This window comes from Triplophysa rosa, linkage group LG6, assembly GCF_024868665.1.
Source record: "Triplophysa rosa linkage group LG6, Trosa_1v2, whole genome shotgun sequence".
Lineage (NCBI taxonomy): Eukaryota > Metazoa > Chordata > Actinopteri > Cypriniformes > Nemacheilidae > Triplophysa > Triplophysa rosa.
This window is the reverse complement of record NC_079895.1, coordinates 997987-1010865: the sequence shown is the minus strand read 5'-3', so window position 1 is coordinate 1010865 and position 12879 is coordinate 997987. Positions and strand designations below refer to the sequence as shown.

Here is a 12879-nt window from a genome sequence, read left to right as displayed (position 1 = left end):
GGTCAATGAGCAAGTTCATAAATCATTGTAAAGAGCATGTCAGACCGCGGCAAACCCTGCTTTGAATAAATTTGCCAAAGCGACGGAATCTTGGGTCAGAGCTTGTGTACAGGCACCGTGTGACAAGCCACACCTGGGGCGAACAGTCACGCAGGAAAATGTTAATTAGCTGCTGTATCTATTCTTTTAGGTGTACAGGTGTATTAGAAGTCTGGAGGCAACAAGCTTGTTGAACATGGAGGAATTAATTGAGAATACCGGGTGTGAACCGTAGACTGCGAATGTGTTTGTGCCTGCTGCTAATGGTTTGTGATAATAACAGTTGGAAAGCGTGCGTGTACTTTTAAGTTTTTAAGTAAAGTGCCATTTCGTGTAACCTTTAAAAGTATGCAAATGGTGGACGGGCGAAACGAATGTCATTGCTGGTTTGTAAAAAGGCCACCAGTCTGCGATTGGCTGGCGTTTTTGAAAAGGTTTCTTTGATACGCTCCATCGTGCCACTTAGGAGCATCATTTGGCACCATTTGGAAGTGGTTAAGATTAAATTATTAGTGGGGGAAAAAATGCAGCTTTATTGTGTAAAGCTTTTCAAAAGCTGTTTGACTGTGTGTCTAGAATTAGTAAAACCCAATAAGAGTGGGTGAATCTGATAGTTGGCGTTGGTGGTACGGTATGACTAATATGTTGAAATTAAATTAAGTTAAAATAAAAAAATGGATTAAAAACCTAGGACCGCATATATTCTGATTGGATAATAATATTTGCAGCTGTTGTCAAATTTGGCCAGATATTAAGCCAAATAAATGAGTACAAAATAAGCCACTTCAGTCATTGTATCGTATTTGTGCCATTTATGTTTCTCCGGCTCTTTGCATTTTATCTGAGATTTTTACTGGATGTCAAACGGGACAAACCCTGAAAAACTGAGTGTGTGTGCGCATAAAGAAAACACTCGCACAGAGTTGCGTGTCCGGTTGTAAATGCATCCAGGTCCACTGACCCGCGTTCATTTTGTGTTATCCCATTATACGAGCCGTGGATTCTGCAGGTTCTAGGGGTTGGTGATTAAGTTGAAAGCAGATGGATGTCAGGATGTATCCGCGGCCCACAGGGAATGGTGGTCTCTGATAAGAGCGTAGAAGGGTGAGGTGCCAGCAAAGCCGTGGAGGAAGGAAGGATCTCTGGTTCGTGATAAAGGAGAAAGAAATAAACTCCCTGATTGAATGTGTCAGTGGTGTATATCTGCAGTCCTGGAGTCAGCACACACACGGTAAATACCGACCTGCTTATCAGCACTACGTTACACACACACACGGCGGCCGTGAGCCATGCAGATTTTATGCTTATCTTACTGTCACATCGGAGTGTGTGAGATGATCGGTGAGATATTCAGTGATTCTTCATGTAGGCTATGTATATGAGAGAGTCAGAGAGAGAGAGAGAGAGAGAGAGAGAGAGAAAGAGAGAGAAAGAGAGAGAAAGAGAGAGACAAAAGATGAAGTGAAGTATATATGTAAGAGTGTGAAGGTGGCGCTTTACAAAGCAGATAAATCATTGGTCCCATGGAACCTCAGAAATGCACATTCGCACACTGACCTTTTCTTTCCTCTCGTCTCTCGTCTCTCTCTTCTCTCGCTCTTTCTCTCTCCTCTTTCTTCCCCTCCTCTCCGTCTCGTTCTCTCTCTCTCTCTGTCCCTCTCTTCTCTCTCTTGCCTCTCTTTCTCTCTTGCACCCTCTCTCTTTGCTCTCTTGTCTCTCTCTCTCTCTCTGCTTTCTCTCTCTCTCTCTCTCTCTCTCTCTCTCTGTCTTCTCGTTCTCTCTCTTCTCTCTCGTTCTCTCTCGTCTCTCGTCTCTCTCTCTCTCTCTCTCTCTCTCTCTCTCTCTGCTCTCTCTCTCTCTCTCTCTCTCTCTCTCTCTCTCTCTCTCTCTCTCTCTCTCTCTCTCTCTCTCTCTCTCTCTCTCTCTCTCTCTCTCTCTCTCTCTCTCTCTCTCGTCTCTCTCTCTCTCTCTCTCTCTCTCTCTCTCTCTCTCTCTCTCTCTCTCTCTCTCTCCTCTCTCTCTCTCTCTCTCTCTCTCTCTCTCTCTCTCTCTCTCTCTCTCTCTCTCTCTCTCTCTCTCTCTCTCTCTCTCTCTCTCTCTCTCTCTCTCTCCTCTCTCTCTCTCTCTCTCTCTCTCTCTCTCTCCTCTCTCTCTCTCTCTCTTCTGCTCTCTCTCTCACTCTCTCTCTCATCTCTCTTCTCTCTCTCTCTGAGAGAGAGAGAGAGAGAGAGAGAGAGAGAGAGAGAGAGAGAGAGAGAGAGAGAGCGTGTTGGCGCTAAAACTGTAGAGAGAGCACATTTTACTCTCTACTCAATGATGAATAAACTTTCAGTTAATCTGCGGGTCACATCGGAGAGCACGATCCGTACGGATCATCCCGCGATCTGTTTCACCACGATACCGCAGTGGAGAGGAAGAGGAAACGCGTGTTGTAGAGTTGTTTGTCCGTTTAGGGCTGCTGTACAAAACATGGCTGTGAAGGGCCGCTCTGTATGTAGATATAAACATCTTATTCTAAGGTATTACAAACATAACGCTTCATTACGTAAGGTCTTTATACACCTCTGAAGAAATAGTTTTGTATATTATATTGTATTTCTGTCAATAGATCCTCCTAAAAACGTCGTATTGTTCCTTTAATGTCTGAAGTCATTGGTCTTCTGAAGTGAATATATCTTGACTGAAAGCATGTTTAGATATTTTGTGCTGAAAAATGAGACGCAACTAAAAACCTTTTTCTGCTGCATGAGACGTTTTACTATCACCGGTTTAATTTTGCAGCCGGAGAAAATGAACCAAATTCTGCTGAAATAGCTAAAGCCTATATAAATCCATAAAGATTTTGTTCATCGTGACATTATTCTTGTCTCAACTCTCATTCCTGTAATGCATCTGGACATTTTTTGGACTTGCCATTAACCGTAAAGGTCATTCTTAACTGAAACTCATTACTGACGTTTTACAGCCCCTCGTTTACCGTGGTGAAGTCAGTTTAACTCTCTTACCTTCAGCTTGTCATATCTCTCTCCTAACGCCGACACCTTATGGTCGCGGTGATGTCCCACCAGCTTACACAGAGAGCAGATGAGCTGCTCGTCGGTGACGCAGTACATGTTGACCTTCTCCTCGCTGTGATCGGGACAGGCCAGACCTCTGAGCCGCGAGTCCGGTACCGGCTCAGTCAGCCGGTGGCCCGTGAACGGCTTCTTGTTCGGGTGCGTGGCCCGAAGACATTCCTGACAGTATGACACCTCGCAGGTGACACAAGTCTTTACGGCGTCCTGCGGCGGGTCCTGCTCGCAGAACTGACACTGGACCGGCTCGCACGGTGAACTCATGGTTGTGCCCTCATCCAGGTTGCGCGGCGGGGTGCAGCGGCGAGTTTCGTTCGGGGAGTTGGGTCCGCTCAGCGAGGCCTTCTGGAAGCGGTCGATGATGTTCTGCAGCGTGACGTTGCGCTTCAGTCCGTCTAGGCCCTGCTGGTCGAGGGTGATGACATAGCGGCAGGTGGGACACTGGAACGCGGAGAAGGGTTTGGCGGACTCGTCCAGCGACGTGCAGTGGGACACCAGGATGCGGTGAGCGCAGTTGAAGCACAGACTGTGAGCGCACGGCAGCAGAAGAGGATCTTCAAAAAGCTCCAGACAGATTGGGCAGGTCAACTCTGACTCGAGTGTGTCCATCTTCAGTGAAACAATGGCGACGTCAGCGAAATCCAGGGAAGCCGTTTAGCCGTCTACAGACACGTGAGAGACAGAAGAAAATAAGAACAGCGTTCTTAAGAAATGCTTTAAATAGATATTATTTATGCACAACCATATACACCCTATATAGTTAGAGTCTGTGCAAAATGATCTTTAATATAAAAAATGCATCTATCAGAATAACATTATATACACACACACATTCAACAACCTATATAAAAAGGCTTATTTTTTACATTATTTATGTTACATTATACCACGGTGTGTTTGAATATTCGATTCTGATTGGCCGGAAGGTGTGCATTAATACCCTATAATGCACGGGTAGCTCCAGTCATCCAGTCAAAATTTACATTTACATTACATTTAGCAGATGATTATATCCAAAGTGACTTACATTGCATTATATTTTCACATGACGTCACGCATCTTCCGTTCTGTCGCGAAGCAGTGTATCATTACTTCCGCTAGCACTCCAGTTCATAAGGTGGCGGTAATGCACCTATAAGCTGATTTGCCAACCGCCAGTAAAACTCAAAAAGAAGAAGTTACTTCCGCTAGCGCCTCAGAATGTTTACCAAGTGGCTTGCACACCTGCCACAAATACGTCTAGATGATGTACAACGTCTTGCAGACAAATTTTCGCTAAGGACAAGATCAAAGCTAGAGAAAGGATACAAATTCTTCGTTGAACAGTACCTGTTTGATTATGAAGGTAAGTGTTTTGTTTTCTTTTTGTGTTAGCGAAGGTGCTAGGATAAGTACTTGAATACGTGTTCTGTCAGTTTTTTTCTCACTGTTTTTAAATTCCAGCGCGATGGCAAAACGGAAGTTCTTCTTCTTCTTCTTCTTCTTGTTTGTTGCAAGACGGATGTTATGATACACTGCTTTGCAAAAAAGTGGAAGTTAAGTGACGTCATTGTGAAAAGGGTGTATCCCCTGGGATCGAACCCATGACCTTGGCACTGCTAGCACCATGCTCTAACCACTGAGCTACAGGAAAGCAATATGAAATTAACTTACAAAATAACATAAATAAGTAATTTTCACCTATTTGATCTAAAATTATACTGTAAACATAAATTATGACCATGGTATAAGCGGGATAATCCACAGCTAGCCGTGCGTTAAAGGATTTAAAGCACACTTCGCGTCGGGTGGTTCTTGGCCTCCACGTCATGCATTAAGTAAGGGATAATGTTCAGGCAGCTGGTTGTTATGGCAGAAATAATCCCCGACAGTGTGATCAGGACGTGAAGCGGAGGGTCTTGTGTCTCACTGAAGGGGCTTATTTTGCAATAACAGCCGGCTGCTTGTACACTATCCCGCTTATTACACGCCTACTTGCCACATGAGAAAACAACTGGACATAAAATGTGAATTTGAAATATCTTATTAGCTCATTTTTACCGAATGCAGACCTTCTGTGAGGAAAAGCCGTTTAGTTTTGGTTTTAAAGTAAGAAACGACGTTCAAACGTCACGAACAGGCAAATTGGTTTAATCATTTGTAAATATAATGTCATATATGTTATTAAAAGACATATTTATAATTCATTTTTGTGTAATATTAAACTGGACCTCTTAAAATGCAGCATCCGGGTTACAGGGTGTTATTAGTTTTGAGCGGTTGTTATTTGAAAATAACAACCCTTGTAATGTCGCAACTGGCCAATCAGAATCAAGCATTCAAATGAGCCGTGTAATAAAACCCTTTAACGCACGGGTAGCTGTGGATTATCCCTTACTTAACCCACTTTCAGAAGTATTGTGATGATGGCACACGCCAACTTTAAGATATACTGTCACGGTTCTTTAACCCTTGAATGGTGTCCATGCTTTTATGTTTGCAGGTTTTGGTGGACCCACAGCATTATTCAGTATTTAAATCAATAAATACATCAATAAAACAAATATGTAAAAACTGAGATGTTTAGTCCATTCCAATTACGAGCAACATAGACAGCAAACAGTATAAGCCTGTATAAGTGAGTTTTGTCTCTGTGATAGTTTATGTTTATGAGAAAGGTGCTTTTTTAAATCAATGATATGGGTGAAAAACATGTTTAACCATAAATGTCTGAAGTTAAAGCGTTTAATCACATTATTTTTTTAGTAAACAATGAAAATGTGTCCCACAGACCTGAACATCACACAAGGGGTAATATGACTTTAGATCAACCAAACCTCAATCTGAAGATTAAAAAACAAACTCAACATGAAGATCTGACAAACATTCTAGAAATTGTCATAGAAAATCAGTAAAAAGAATTCACATTGTGGAAGTTCATGAGATTAAATCAAATTAAATTAAACTTTGAAATTTCACGTTGTGAGTTTTGATATATTAATGGTATATTAACACATAAAGAGTTTCACAGATAAAGTGTGTTGTGTTTTGGAGAGCGTCTCATTGGTTTGACAGCTCATTGGAGCAGAAGGCTTCGGCCATAACTGCAGCGAGTACACTGAAGCTTTGTTTGTGACAGGTCCAACAGCACAGATGCGATCGGACAGACTCCGTCCGTCAGGATTAATCTGCTGGATTCTCTTCATTCACTCATTACGTGTGAAAAGATGAAGTTCATTACTAACAGCCTTTGAAGATAAATGAAGGTACAGTAATCGCTGCTGACACGTCCGCTGAAAAACTGCTTCACAAAGGCCAACTGTTTAACATTAGAAAAAACCCTACAGTAATAAAATACTATTTAATCTAACACCAACACACTTTACAGCAATAGGGTTGGGTTGTGTTGTGTTGTGTTAACATTGTTATTTTTATCACGTTAAAGGGATAGTTCGGTCAAAAATGAGAATTTTTTCTTTTGTCATTCCAAGTTTTTTTCTGGTACAGAACACAAGAGACGATATTTTGAAGAATGTTAATAATCAAACAACACTGAACTCCATTGACTTCCATTGTATGAATACAAAACCACGGAGACATTTCCTTAAAATATCTTCTGTTGTGTTCCACCGAAGAAAGAGTCACATACAGATTTACAAACACATGAGAGAGAATAATGACAGAATGGTGAACTGGCCCTTTAAGAAAGAAAGAGTAATATTTGCTAGACCAGGGCTCATGCGACCTAATTTCTCAATGGTCCGACTAAAAAACATCTGAGGTCGCACCCGTGCGACCAGCCGTTCGAGTAAAAAAAAGTCTCTGCGAAAGTCTCCCTGTGGTTCAACAACAGACACATTAGGCCCATATCGTGTGTCGGTACACGATCCGGGATGCCTGCACGATCCGTTCTGCGCATGCGCATAATGACGTAGTAAACGACGTCACGGTTTCCCTACACTATTGGTATCAAGCATGCGATGAAACACTTGACGGCCAGACGGCACAACTGGCGGCATATTTTTGTAGGCTACATTGTGTTTTTCATTTAACAGTTCATGGCGGGTCTATTTTGATGTTTTAAAATGTAGCTTACGCTATGCATTACGATGTGTTTACGTGGTTGCCAATCCAAAATAATTAAGGAGTTGTTACATGAACATACACGATTTTGGTCACGAGTCTTGAGAGTCTGTCACTGCAAACCTTCAGTTTCCTCCATACTCCCCTTTGCGATTCATTGCTGCTTGGCATTAGGCCTACTTAACTTGCTGTGTTTCGATCTGAGGTCAGTAGTATTGTCAAAGACGGTTTTTATTAAAAGCTGCTAATATTAGTTAACTTTAAATCGACTCGTTTTGTATTAGTATGGGTCTATATATAGGCTAATATATCGATCTATATAATCTAAATGAGGAATAATCCCTTCAATGGTGTTTACAGAACACAATAAGGAACATAATATGCATTTCTGTCATGAACGTGGGTGGTGAGGACACGGAGACAATGACAGAGGACCCAAGTGCAGACAGCGGGTAAGGGGTTAACAAGACATTTAATAAAATATAAATACAAAACAAAGACCCACGTGGGGGTAACAAAACACAAGGGTATAAAACATGACACCAAGGACTAACTACACCTAACCAGACTAAGACAACACTTGAATTAAATACAAAATAACTCAACTACACTGACAAGACAGGAACTCACCACATATGACACACACACGACAGTACAATGATCCAGCACGAGACAGAAGACACAAGGGCATTATAAAGGGGATAAATCAAGAGGGGACAGGTGCAGGACATGAACTAATTAACAAACAATAACGAGGAGACGAAAGGGCGGGAAAAAAGACTCCACACCGGAGAGTGGAAGACCAACAGGGACAAAACGTCACTCTCCACATAAAACAAGAGGTTCTATCATGGTTCTGCCACTAGGCCAAGAAAAGCAAGACAAGGTGGGCAGAACCATGACAATTTCTGCCTAGACTATCTGCACTTACATGAAGAAAGAACTACAAACAAGTCTGGGGAAACGTTACAGAGTATTTCAACGCATAGTGTGCGCACAGAAGTGACATGAGACCAGAGGTGGACAGTAGTGAAAGTCACGGTACAAAGGTGCTCAAGCGTGGAACAGATCGTGCAGTGTCGTCGCTAAACAGAATTATCTACTACGTCATTATGCGCATGCGCGGACGGATCGTGCAGGCATCCCGGATCGTGTACCGACACCGTGGTCTAAACCAATCAGAGATAGTGAAGGGCGGACCCCCTCTGATTGGCCGTGGTCCAGATATTCCTGTACGTGTGTGTACGTGTGAAAATGCTGTGCTGCAGTCAGACAGAGAGGGGAGGAGCCTATAGGCCCGTCAGATAAACAGAGTGGATGTAGCCGCGGATGATGAGAGAAGATGAAAAGAACGATTGACAACTTTTTCGTTAAGAATGTTAAGTTGAGGCCTGATCCGTCCGAAAATCATAACCAATGCTCCGACACGCTAGACTGCGACTAAATGTGACCCTGGATCACAAAACCAGTCTTAAGTAGCACGGGAACATTTTTAGTAAAAGACCAAAATACATTGTATGGGTCAAAATTATCGATTTTTCTTTTATGCCAAAAATCATTAGGATATTAAGTAAAGATCATGTTCCATGAAGATATTTTGTAAATTTCCTACCTTAAATATATAAAAACTTTATTTTTGTGAGTGGATGGTCTGCCACAGTGCCCCTGATGAACAACTTCAAAGGCAATTTTCTCAATATTTTGATTTTTTTGCGCTCTCAGATTCCAGAGTTTTAAACGGTTGTAACTCAGCCAGATATTGTCCTATTCTAACAACTCATATATCTATAGAAAGTTTATTTATTCAGCTTTCAGATGATGTAAAAATCTCAATTTCAAAAAATTGACCCATAAGACTGGTTTTGTTGTCCAGGGTCACAAATGGTCTCATTTTGCGACAAATTTTCCTGCCAGTGCGACAAGTTTTTCTTAATGGTCGCACCGGTGCGACTGTCTAACTGATCCATATATAATTTTTGCGTATTATAAATTTAATGCGCAGAAATGTTATATTGCGCAAGCTGCGCATTCAGTCACTCATTTTCGTCTCCCCTCCTTCAACCATTCGCTCATCTATCTGTGGCCCCGCCCCCAAAGACGTAATTGGCGGGTAAGAGGCGAAGGACCGAAAGAGCAGACGAGTGAAGCGCTCAATCTTGCAACTGAAATAAATATGCAGAATACAAGAATTTCCCCTGCTAAGGTACAAAACAGCAAAGATAACCAGATGTGTTGTGAGTATTGTATACGTGTGAAGCTAATGCAGGAAACACGTGTTTAAACTATTGTATAACTCAACTTTATTTATATAGCGCTTTTTTTAGTATAAAGATCTCTAACAATACTGCAAAGCATACAAAACGTTATACATCACGCTAAATACTATTTATTTGTGAGTCGCTATTGATAGAATCCAAACGTGTATCAATGCAGCTTTCATGAATAATCACTAAAGCCTTCAGGTCTCGCGGGTTGTTTGAGATGCGCGCGCCCAGAGAGTCAGAGCACAAAATACTAAACAGAGTTCTCTTTCACGCCTTCTTACCATGAAACGGACATATTAACACAAAATATCGTCAAAATTCCCATATTAACAAGAAACCTTGTAAAGGTATTCAGTTTGTTTCGTGACCAAACAGTTGGGAAACAAAACACGTGTTCCAGTATATTGCGCGAGCTCTTAAAGGGGCAGCAGCATAATAAAGATCTCTGTTTATAATGTTCATCAAACAACAACGGACGGGCCCAAAAACACTCACTGATATTAAAGGAATTGTGTTCTCTTATAGGAGTCGTTCACAACAAATAAAGGAAGAAAGTAGCTTTAAGAAAGATGTGCTTTAAATATGGTAAAGTGTTGAAAGAGAGTTTACATATACAATAAAAATAATTCAATCATAAACAATGATTTGTATTAATTTCTAATTGATTTATTAATGTATTAAACACATTTTAATGAAGTTTTAGTGATTCTTTTTTCTTACCTCACCCCATGACTCTGGTGCTATCAAATTAAGGGCTGGTGCCACCAACTGAATAACACTCTCTCAAGTGTTAGTCTAGAGCCCTGCTTTCTTGTAGAATTGTGCTTCAAATAAAGAACGTTATGTTGACCAGATTTTTAGTTAATCATTTACAAGTCAATATTGCCTATATGGACAGCGATTTTAAAAAAAAGTGAACTTGTAAAACTGCGGTGTTAAATGCGATGCGGTCGAAAATTTGGGTGCACCTAACTTTTGTGCTGGTGCACCTAAGAAAAAAAGTTAGGCGCACCAGTGCAACCAGTGCAAATAGTTAGTCTAGAGCCCTGTAGACTATATCGTTAGTTCAAGTTAGTTAATGTGTTTACTGATGTTAACAAGTACAACCTAATATAACCTAAAAGAGTTACTGATTATGATATCATAAATCATAATCATGTTACATTATAAACACAGTTCAGCTTTCTTCTGTCAGAAACACAGTGGCCTTAAACAAAACAAAATGTCACTGCAATTAACATATCCACCAGATTACCATATGCCCGGATAACAAATGCTAACAAACACATGATACGAAAGCAAACTTGACTTTTCTGACCTATTTTTGCAATGACTCCAGTCACATAACTCCTAATGTTCGTGGATGTGTGATGATGTCACTTCCCCTGGGGCTTAAAACATCAACACATGTGCAGTATACTGGAGCTGTTTGGAAACACTGTGTTCAGAACTTGATATGAGCTTTTGTAAGTTTATCCTGCTTAACATGCGTATCAACTGATATCCTAGTGAAAAATAACACAACCATACCTTAAACACCGCTGAAGACGTTGATGATTATTGTTTAAACGCCATTTTTTGAAGTTTAATATAATCATGTTGTGTCTGTTGAAATGGACATTGAGCGGGTGACAGTGTAACCTAAAAACCAGGATAAATGTTTAACTATAAAAAACCTCCGAGAGCAACAAACCAGATAATCTTTCATCCCTACAGACTATCGACTTTGACAGAACAAACACGCCACAAAAAATAACTTTCAACACAAATAATTGAATCAAAGCCCCAAACACACATGACCTATTAAAACTGATGCACGGAAACAGGTTCATGTCTGAGGACACAGATTCAGATTCACCCACCGATGGACCTCGCGTCGCTTCCCACTTCAGAGCCATTTTCCAGCAGGAACTTCTGTGCAGATCTCCGGCGGCTCGTTTCACGCCGTAAAAAAGCTCTTGTGTCCGAGTAAGAAATCCAGATGGCGCCGTCATCCACAACAATAATCCAAACCCATCACACACACACACACAGACGCTGAGAGTCGAACGCAGCGCAACAGGAAAAGCTGCCCACGATAATTCCAGGAAAGCAAACTCCACCTATGAGAACGGCCACTGGAAACAGAGACGGGGAGTGAACCGCAGACACTCTCTCTCTCTCTCTCTCTCTCTCTCTCTCGCTCGTCTTACTTCTGTGGCACAATGCTGCTCTTATCTGGGTTTGCTCGCCGGGGAATAAAACACACGGGACAGCCCGGAAAAGCAGATGGGGAGTGTAGCATTGGCCCATTTGAATGGGAATAAATGTTGACATCTGACCTCATCTCTCGACTTAATGGAGGACACGAGATGATCAAACAGCATCCACTTTATTATCAATATTAAACCGAACCCTGCGAGGAATGAGGGTTGGGTTGAAGCAGATTTGGCCGGATAATCCCGTGTTTATTTATTTGGCTTCACTGTACAGTCTGCGGATGACACACGGATGAATCGCCTCCGTCCCTGCTGTCCAGCCCCATATATCAGTGTTTCGCTCCAGGACACAGAATTCACTTCACGGACATAACATTGCACAAAAGTAAAGAAAAATATCTGAACCTGAACACTTGAGATGAATTAATATATGAACTGCATAAGCAAAACTATTTATTGGAGAAGCGTTTTATCTCCTCTTTAAAAAGTGAACTTTAATTGTATTCATTCTGCTGTCCTGATGCATGAGCTCATGGCTGCTGTTTATTATCTGCATTAAACTTTGCTTTTCTCCATGCTGTCCGTGACCCAGAACAGACCCGACACACATTTTTGGGTCACGAAACGGCGCTGTGACGCATGCGGTACAGAGGGCTCCGCAAATATTTTAGAGCAAATGCAAACCACTTGGCTTTCTCGTACAAGCCAAGAAAAATGCGATGGGCGATCGGCCCATTAATGTCTCAAATAAAAGACCTCAGCAGCTCACAAAAACACGGAGAGATCACAATTTCATTGTAATGCATTCATACTTTTAATCTGTTTCTTTCCATTAGGTTCAAAGATGAATGACTGTATGCAATGCAAAAATACATTTAATGCAGTATAACAAACACTTATGAATGCTAATAAATGTGATTGTTTTACAGTAATAAGAATGAATTTTGCGTGCATCATCCTCATCTCTCATCGGCTGCATCATGCACTATTTCATTATTTGTGCTGGATGTGACCCTGATACACAACATGAGCTGTCAATCAAATCCTGCTGGCACAAAACACTCTTCTGATCATGTTGTTCTTCATCAGCCTTGAGAGTATTCCTCTAATGATGATCATCTGAGGACATTAGATTCAACTGCATCTGATCTTTCTGATCTCTGACCCTGTCCTACATTCACACAGCGCGAGAGGCGATCAACGCAACAGAAGGATTCTCTGGAGATAAATAAAAACAGACGC

General features: G+C 41.4%; 1 protein-coding gene across 4 annotated transcripts in view; it reads right to left on the bottom strand.

Annotated features, from left to right (window-relative positions):
- Positions 1–12879, bottom strand: part of mid1 (midline 1) — a 35906-nt gene that overhangs the window by 10150 nt on the left and 12877 nt on the right. For 3 of the 4 annotated variants that reach the window (XM_057335535.1, XM_057335534.1, XM_057335533.1), the window contains one exon: positions 3045–3775. In XM_057335535.1, the coding sequence (XP_057191518.1) occupies positions 3045–3722 (678 nt within the window). In that variant the 5' untranslated portion in view covers positions 3723–3775. Of the gene's footprint in view, positions 1–3044; positions 3776–11301; positions 11616–12879 lie in introns of those variants that run through there. The other variant, XM_057335532.1, reaches the window with a different exon arrangement.